Genomic DNA, 9,708 nt, shown 5'->3' on the forward strand with positions numbered 1-9,708 from the left:
GGGTCAGGACCGGATCCAGGACCGGATCCAGGACCAGATCCAGGGTCAGGACCAGATCCAGGGGCAGGATCAGGACTGGATCCAGGACCGGATCCAGGGTCCGGACCGGATCCAGGGTCAGGACCAAACGTGTGCTTGTTGCCTGAGCTCAGGAGGCGTTGACCTCGGAGGTGTTTGTGCGAATGTTGCAGGAGCAGTACGTGTTTGTTCACGACGCCATCTTGGAAGCGTGTCTATGTGGGAACACAGCCATCCCAGTGTGCGAGTTCAGAGCCGTGTACTACAACATCAGCAGACTGGACCCTCAGACCAACTCCAGCCAGATCAAAGACGAGTTCCAGGTGAGTCCAAACATCGGCTTTAGAGTCCGAGCCTTTCAAAGCGGTTTTAATCCTTTGTTTCAAAACTCCAGACTCTGAACATCGTGACACCAAGAGTGCGTCCGGAGGACTGCAGTGTGGGTTTGCTCCCTCGAAACCACGATAAGAACCGAAGCATGGACGTTCTGTCAGCTGACCGGTGCCTCCCCTTCCTCATCTCTGTGGACGGAGAGAGCTCCAACTACATCAACGCAGCCTTAATGGATGTACGTTGATTTACTGAGTGAAACTTCAGACCTGCTGAGATGCTTTGATTTTTATTTCACCCCCCACCCCCACCCACAGAGCCACAAACAGCCAGCAGCCTTCATAGTTACCCAGCATCCTTTGCCAAACACCATGGGGGACTTCTGGAGGTTGGTGTTTGACTACAACTGCTCCTCCATCGTGATGCTCAACGAGATGGATGCAGCACAGGTAAGACGCTCACGACTAAAGATCGTTTCAAGAGTTATGAAACAGACAAACATCAAACAGACGTTAAACAAATTCTAAACGAAGCAGATATTCAATAATTTATGAGTCGACACACTGTTCCAGTTCTTAGCATTAAATATTGTCAACAATAGTATTAGGAAAAACATTGTTTTACTTTATGGTAAAATTATCCACCGGTTGGTGTCTGGGGTGAAGATAAATGATTGTGCACCCCCCCCCCCCCCCACACACACACACACACACATTTTAATAAGTGATTATTTTCAGTTCAACAAAAAAACTATGTAAATATTGCAAGTACTTGCAGATACTGAGCAGTTAATGTTAGTACTTAAACATTACACAAAGACTTTAAAAACACAGCAAACAGTCTGCTGTCCTAACATGACCTGTATTTATCTTCAAATATCTTTAAACTATAAACAGTTTTAATATCTTGTCTTTGGTTATGGTGGAAGAGAAAATGACCTCACACAACATAGAAGTGGTATCAGTCCTAAGTATCGAGGTGTCTTTATGAGTACAAGTACCTAGGTGTTTTCTTTCAACATCTTCTTCTTAAAAACCCATAGTACTTCTGATAGTACTTCTGATAGTACTTCTGACATCAAATGAAAACACACCGTGTTAAATTGAAAAAATAAGAGCTGAATTTGTTTTGAACACCTGACGTCTCCGTGGAGAATGAAATGTAAATGTTTTTCATGCGCGCATCGTAGATGTCAGTTTTAACGCCGTCATCGTTTCCCTGCAGCTGTGCATGCAGTACTGGCCGGAGAAGAACTCGTGCTGTTACGGTCCGATTCAAGTGGAGTTCATCTCAGCAGACATCGATGAAGACATCATCAATCGAATCTTCAGGATCTGCAACATGGCCAGGGTACGGCACGGTGTTTTGTAAAAACATCAGTCAGCTCAGGTGAACCTGAAAATAATCCGTGCTCCTGTGGGCTGGTCTCCGCCGGAAGAGGATCCTGGTTGTTTTCAGCCTCCGACACGAGCGCAGTCTGATTTAGAGTTTGCCAACTTGTGCACCCATCATGTCAGTGGTTTGTAACTCTTGTCGAACCCGATAGCTTTGCATTACAATCGAGACATCTGCAGTTCTTCAACATCTGGCTCGAGGGCCCAAAGTGGCCTTTAGACATTCTCCATCTGGCCCCAGATATCCTTAACTGAAAATTAAACAACCTTTATGAAAACCTGCATTTTACTAAAAAAATCTCCTCTGTTCATCTTGACTCAAAGAAGTCACGCTCGAGGACACGAGAAGATTTTGAACTGGTTTTACCTGAAAGGGCAGACTTTCACAGCAGCGTACAGAAGTTTTAGATGCACGGAGCCCAGTCACGAGCAGCTGCGCCGGGCAGCGTGCGAGGATGGTTTTTATAACCTTATCAACTCTTACACAGGCAGACTGATGACCTCAGCCACCCAGCTGCACGTGCAGGATCAAATCAGCTCCTCGTTCTCTCTGCTAACTCAAACACATGGTTCATGGGCAGTTAACATTCTCAGCCCTAGTAGTTAAAAACATCCATAAATCTTGACCAACATCTCCCGACATAATGAAATTTAAAGTCGTAATTAAACATCTTAGACAAATACGTTGACGACATTTGGATGAATTTCTTTGAAGTTGTTTCCAGAGCTTGACTGAACTTTAAAGACGCCTTGAAGCAAACTTATTTTTTCTTGTATAGTTAAGCTAACAAATATTTTGTCAGCCAAGCCAGTTTAGATTGGAGACGTACCAACTACAAGGAGTTAAGACGCTGTTTAAAAAAAATTCCAGTTCAGCCCTTTGACTGCGTTCAGTATCTCGCTTCAGCCCTCTGAAACAAACGTTGCCCCCCCCAGTTCAACACGCAGATATAAGTGGAAGGGGCTCAAACCCTCCAGCATAGCGCCTACTTTTAATAAGTGAGAACTGGTTCCATTGATTCCCAGTCATGGATCATTTTCAGAGTTTTTCTCTTGCCCGTCCTCTCTCTCCATGACGGTACAACTCCGTACTGCTGCCCCATCATCTGCGAGCTCCTATAGTGAACCCCCCACCCTATATTGTGCGTCTCTTTCTCAAACACATCACCAGTGTAGTGTGAAGCGGCTCATATCGCTGCAATACGAGCACATCTCACTCAGAGACCGTTCTGAGTTCGACTCCATGAAATGAGGAGGTTTGAGAGAGGAACATCAACAGTCGGAGGACGGCTGGGCTCCACTGATACAACCTGTGCTGGTGATGGATGTTGGGAAGCCATGAACACAATTATTTGTATTTTTACTACAAACAACAAATCCTTTTCTGCATCAGCTGAAGTTATATTAGTGGCGTTTTGTTGAAAGACCCTTTGAGAATTAGTTTCTGAGACGAGATTTCTCTTTGAACGGCTACATGCTGCCAATGCAAAATGTCGACAGTTTTTAACTTTCTCTCTGCTCTTCACTTCAGTATCTTGTCAGCTTCGTGTAAATAACCATGGCATGTTTGACACTGGAGCCTTTTTAAGATTACAGAAATTAAATTTGGCTGAGGCAGTTCAAAGGTCGACCAACAAGAACCCCAGAATCAAAACGACTCTCCGTGCACCTCATCTGAAGGTGTGCTAGTAAAAGTTTCATCTGCACTTTTTCCTCCACAGCCGCAGGACGGTTACCGTTTGGTGCAGCACTTCCAGTTCATCGGCTGGCCGGCCTACAGGGACACGCCCCTTTCAAAGCGCTCCATCCTGCAGCTGGTCAGGAGGTTAGCCAAGTGGCAGGAGCAGTACGATGGAGGGGATGGCAGGACGGTGGTGCACTGCCTGTGAGTGGAACACAACGTGCACACACCTTAGTAACACCACGTCTGTTGGAGGCAGCAGCTGCAAACACATTATGCATTTTTCTCTTCAGACAAAGTTTATAAATATAAAGAAGTTAAACTTTTCATAGGTCACCTCAAACACACTGCTTCTCTACGTGACAAAGAAAACTGCTGAGCGTCACAAAACTCATTTTAAAGTTTGTGTTGTTTATGTGGAGGAACCAAATTATAATTTACTACAGTGAAACGAGCTAAAATACCAAGTCACAGCTTGTAAATGCACAAAGACAAAGAACCTCCGGCTAAACGTGCTGTGGTCTATGAAACGGGCGAAGTGCTGAAACTTCCACTTGTTTGCTGTTTATCTGCAGAACTGGAGGGGGTCGATCTGGAACGTTCTGTGCCATCTGCAGCATCAACGAGATGATCCAGCAGCAGAACATCGTGGATGTTTTCCACACCGTCAAGACTCTGAGGAACAACAAGACCAACATGGTGGAGACGATGGTAAGCAACAGATCATAAAGCGTTTGCACGTGGGTTCAAGTAGAGAAACTGCATTTCCTGCAAAAATCCTCTGTGAATGCTTATTGCAGAAGAACCTGACTTGGAAGAACAAGCCTAATTGCTCAATTAGGTTTAAATGAGCAGAAATGAGGCTGAACGTAGCTAAAAAATGCTACAAAGATGAAAAGGCAGAAGACAGACATGTGTTTGCCCAGTTAGGCTGAAAGAAGCAGAAATTACAAGAAGGAAGATGTTTTTGCTGAATTCGGCTGAAATGAGTGCAAAACGTGGGATTAGTTGAAACTTGCACAATAACAAATCAAAGTGCACAGCGGGAACGTTGGCACTAGTTGTAGCAGAGATTGTTTGTGAAGTTACTTCACAATTTGATCACCTCGCCCACTTCCACGAGCACTGAGCTAAAATCTGAAATAAAAATCACCAACACAACACGTTCATGTCAGAGTTGTCAGACACTCAGCCTAAAGAACCGGTCAGCTGCAGGGTAAACTTCTGCTCTTCATGTGAAGTTTTACTAACAGAGCTTCTTGTCCTCTCAGGAACAGTACAAGTTCTGCTACGAAGTGGCTCTGGAGGCGCTCAACTCCTTCTGAGGAGACCGACCTCTCAACGCAACACCGAGACACACAAAGTGCACAACTGTGAGCTGCAGGTGTGTGTGTGCCTGCGACAACACACACACCGGTGGGTTTAGTTTGCTCAGTAAGATGACAGACTTTACACGCTTGTACAAAGAAAATTGTGTTTAAAAAAAAGAGGCCCCTTTTTTCTTTTTGTTTCGGCCGGGCTGTGATGTGACGGTTGTACAGTTCTTCTTTTAGAGATGTTCTACACCTTGAATGTTGTCTCCTGCTGGAGGTCGGAAGCACACTGGGAGGTTTCAACAACTCTAAACGTCATTTTTAACCAAATGACTGTGCCACTAAAAACAAAAGCATCGCTGCTGTTAAACTGTAGAAGATCATCACCGTAGCGTGAAACGTCTCCTGAGAGCCGGTGATGAATCTCAGGAGCAACCGGCTGCAGGTGGCCTTCATAAAACGAAGCATCAGATCTAGAGGTGAACAGAATCCACAGGAAGGAAGAATTGTAACAACTTGGTTGAACCTAAAGTTAAAAACCTGCAGTTGTTTCTATTTTTGTGTATTTAGATTGAACAAAAGGACAAATATGAGCTAAAACCAGACGCTACAGTAAACAAGGCCAGAGCTCAAAAATCTAACAAACGGTCCTCAGTGTAAAAAAAACAAGTTGAAAGTGTTTCAGGAAAATATCCTGATTAACAAAGTGAAGTCAGGTCGTCTGTTGGAACGTTCCAACAAGAAGAGTCCGTCCAGACGACCTGACTTCACTTTGAGTTTTGTACTAGTTTCTTACGTTTGACTTCAAAGTGACTTGAAGTTTAGGTAAAATGAGTCAGTTCAAAGAAATATCAGAGTTGTCCCAAACGTTAGTTTCTTTTCTCTACACAACTCTTAACGTCACTCCAGAAGACAGTTCCTTCCAATGTACTTTATTTTGAAAGGTTTAAAAAAATGGAAGTTCGTCCATTCATCGCTCTGCTGAAGAACATAAAGACAAGGCTAGCAGAATTAGCAGCAGCAAACTTCTCTGTGCCTGAAGCCTTTAGTTCTTTAGAGGGATTTCCTTATGATAAAAGTTATTACCTGGAATTTTTTTGGGACTTTGAGAGCAACTTCTCCAAACACAACTATAAAGAGAATTCATGGTCCAACGCCCACATTAGATGAATAAATATTGTTTAACCTCCATGCCCAGAGGAAGTTCTCTCTCTTCTCCATCATCCAGATGCACCGAAGCTGTTTGGTAAAAAACCTTCCCGTGTGCCTCCACCTCCTCTGTAAATAAAAACCACATTCAAACAAACAAACACCAACATTATTCCCACTCAACCTCTGAAAAGCTGTTTGTCACGTTCATACGATATAATTTTGTGCGTTATCTTTCTACATGTTGTATTAAAACTGAAGATTTGCATTTTGCACATTCTGAGCAGCTTTTTCTGTTTGGGCTGAACTCTGATCAAAATCAAGACGTAGCTTCTTCAGCAGTCCATTATCTGGTTTTTGATTCATTTGAACCTAAAAAAAAATGGAGGGCAAACCAACTTTTAACCCGCCTTTTTAAATCTGATGCATGTTGAACACGATAGCATGTGGAAAGCTGTAAATACAGAAAGAGCTGATGTTTTCTCACTATTTTTGCAATTAAAGAGAGAAGTCATCGTTGTGTTGACATTCAGCAAGAAATCAGTTAAGTGTCCTTGATTTCCATCGGAGCCGTGTTGCATTTTGAGGATAAACTCAGAGTTCAAAACGTCTCCTCTGGGTGCCGTCCATCATTAAAACGACAACGGCCGGTCTCGTTTAATTTCCCTTTGCAAACAATGACCGAACTGCTTTCCGCCGAAACAACCGAGAGCAGCTCGTTTAAAAATTCACCTGAGAAACTCGTTTCATGTTTGAAAGGAAATGACTCGAGTCCGCAGTGGAACCGAGGGTCAAACGCTCCTCTACGATTTCCTACTTGACAAATGTTTAATGTTCCATTTAAACGCCATTTTTAAGCTCTGGACAGTTTTTTATGCCGGATATTTTTGTCCCAGTTTCTGATCCTCGGAGAGGTTGCATGGATTAAAGCAACATGTATAAAAGATTAGTGTCATACTGTTCAGTCTGTGTTTCCTCCCATCGAGTCCAGTCTGGCTCTTATGGACCTATTGATACAAAGACAGCACCGCCGCTGTGCTGAAGACAACGTGAATGCCAGAGATCTTTGTTCCTTTTTTACGAGCTTTTATTTATTTATTTTGGGCTAAACTCGTGGCCATTAATTTGTTTTACTTTGTATTTTTGCCTTTTTTATATAAATCTTATTGGGATGATTATTCGTTTAGCAAAGTGCTGTTTAGATCTGGTGATGCCATTTTCATTGGTTGTTTAGTTGTTTGAATTGTGGTTAACATTAAATAAAGGGACCAAAATGTTGAACGTCATCGTCTCTTTTTGTGTCAGATCGCCTGTAAGTTGGTTTAATTAATAATTTAAAGTTACCAACAAAGTCGATGTGCATGTTTTGGGTCAGTGGAAGACACCTGGAGAAAATCCATGCATGAAAAGGGAGAACATGTAATCGCTACACAAGGAGGCTGCAGTGAGTTTTAAACAAACTATTAATTAAACATCTCAACTTAAAGACGTTAGATTCATGTAAGGTCCAAACCAAACCCATGGCACCAACTTGCACTTCAGCTTCTTCCAGATCCACGTTTGTGGAATGAACAAGCTGAAGAAAATGATCTTACACCAGGACATCATGTGACAGGGCCCATCTGGAGATTAGTGGCCACACCACCTACACTCAACACGGCAGCAACCACAGGATTCCATAATCAATGGATTTATGTAGTACATCTGCCAAGAACACAAAGAAATGCACCGACGATGCGCAGCTCTAACGGTAAAACAAGCAACCCCTGCTACAGGTAACGACACTGCAGGACCGTGTTCGCACAGAGCAGCATAAAAAGCGTGTGCTTGTTGGACTACTTTGCCAATGTGCTGGATCAGGGCAGGAAACCAACAAAGTGAAGATGCAACACAATCTTCTGACTTCCTTAGATAGATAATATTACCAATTGTTTTATTAATGTATGTGAATGTTTTTGTACATGAGACGACTTCAGTTAAATGAACTGAATGGAGTTCTGTGCAAGCTTCGTTATTGCAGCAGTTACAGAGAAGGCTTATGGCATTTCAAGTTCAGGTGAGACCAGCTATGCTGTGTGGTTTGGAGACAGCGGCATTGACCAAATGTCAGGATATGTATTCTGTGTAAGACCCGATACAGGTGACGCACCAGTTCATACGAGTTTACAGGAGGTATAGTGCATAGATATGACTATAAATACTTCTAGTGAAAGTCCATTGGTTGCACACAATTCATTAATTCCTTTATATCCAAGCTCTGTTCTCATGGAGAATGTCCTTGATGGTATACTTAAGAAAAAGGGACTAATCTTTCTAGAACCATCTAAATATAACAGCACCTTGATGATCTGTCAACAGACAGGCATGCAACACATCCGACCCAATGCTATTCATTTCTGATGAGTGTTAACTCAATGTCCTCAAGCTCAGCACAGTCTAGAACTTCATCTGTAAAATACTGATCCCATTTGACTGAAGACAGGAGACAGACCTGGAAGTGGTAAAGCTGAAGATGCTGAGGTTCTCCTTAGGAATGACGATGGAGAAGATCAGGAATGAGATCATCAGAGGTACGACACAGGTTGAACAACTGGGAGATGAAGTTGGAGAGGACACACTGAGATGGTTTGGACATGTCCAGAGGAGGGACAGTGCTGTGGACATGTCCAGAGGAGGGACAGTGGATATATTGGTAGAAGGATGTTAGAAATGCAGCTGCAGGAAAAAGACAAAGAGGAGACATATGGATGCAGTTAGAGAGGACATGGAGGTAGTTGGAGTGAGGACAGAGGACGCAGAGGACAGAGTGAGATGGAGGAGGACTCGCTGTGGAGACATCTGAAGAGGGCACAGTTGGGAAAAAAAAAAAGATACACCATTTTTAACATGACTAAAACCAAAGTTCATGCTCAATAATCCAGGTACAAATGCACCAATGTTCAGTCAGGTCATCTGGATGGTTTCTTTTTTGTTTGTTTTTTGCTGAGACGTTTGTCCTTCATCTAAAGGACTTCTTCAGTCCGAGGAGCCACAAACAAACTGGAGTCCCACAACCACCACACTCCCATAGTGGAAAAAAAAACCCAGTTTGCTCTAACTGCATCCATATGTCTCCTCTTTGTCTTTTTCCTGGCAGCTGCAGTTCTAACATCCTGCTACCAGTATACCCACTGAAATGCTTCAGAAACACAAAGTGAAGTGGGAGTTCGACTTGACCTCAGCACCTTTGGTTTTCTACAACCATGACTTCATGTAATGAGCTTTAAATAAAATGAAACCTCGGGTCTTTTACGGTGGATTTTTCCTTTCTAATCAATCAGCAGGTGATGAATACAGCTTTGCACCAACGGCTTCATCATTTATTTAGGCAGTTGATTCCCAAGGAGCTCATCAATATGCATGAAGGTGTGATTAGCGTGGACACCAAGGACGGGGCCTGTACCTCGGCATTATGACGATCAATCAGAAATACCGAGGGGCTCCGCCGAGGGAAGCGGTCTGTCAGCTCAGCTTTGGGCTCAGTCGATCCACACACATCAAAGTAAAAGGTGTGCTCAAAGCCTGCACGCAGGTGACCTCCCAGAAACGCCCGTAAAGATGCCGTCAGCATTCCCCGTCTCTTTTGGACTTCTCCTCCTTTCAGAGCCGACTTGTAATGAGTTTGAAAATTGGCCCATTTCATTTGTTCTCACTGAAATGTCATGTTCTGTGTGAGGAGGGGTGGGGGGGGGGGGCTGTGGGGAACAGTAATATATTTGTTCCACTTAAACAGGGTTATTAATATTTTCTCTTTCCCTAAGAACTTGTAACAAGGTTATTGGGA

The 9,708-nt window shown here is 43.3% G+C and overlaps 1 protein-coding gene across 1 annotated transcript in view; it reads left to right on the forward strand.

The window, feature by feature from the left end:
* ptprt (protein tyrosine phosphatase receptor type T) overlaps nucleotides 1-5,332 on the forward strand; it is a 340,867-nt gene extending 335,535 nt beyond the window's left edge. The window contains exons 28-34 of the mRNA XM_037679934.1: nucleotides 192-341; nucleotides 413-586; nucleotides 666-797; nucleotides 1,573-1,698; nucleotides 3,464-3,627; nucleotides 3,999-4,134; nucleotides 4,695-5,332. Coding sequence (XP_037535862.1) covers nucleotides 192-341; nucleotides 413-586; nucleotides 666-797; nucleotides 1,573-1,698; nucleotides 3,464-3,627; nucleotides 3,999-4,134; nucleotides 4,695-4,748 — 936 coding nt within the window. The 3' untranslated portion in view covers nucleotides 4,749-5,332. The remainder of the gene's footprint in view (nucleotides 1-191; nucleotides 342-412; nucleotides 587-665; nucleotides 798-1,572; nucleotides 1,699-3,463; nucleotides 3,628-3,998; nucleotides 4,135-4,694) is intronic.
* The last annotated feature ends 4,376 nt before the right edge of the window (nucleotides 5,333-9,708 follow it).

This window comes from Nematolebias whitei, chromosome 7, assembly GCF_014905685.2.
Source record: "Nematolebias whitei isolate Nwh7 chromosome 7, NemWhi1, whole genome shotgun sequence".
In the NCBI taxonomy this organism is placed as follows: Eukaryota; Metazoa; Chordata; class Actinopteri; order Cyprinodontiformes; family Rivulidae; genus Nematolebias; species Nematolebias whitei.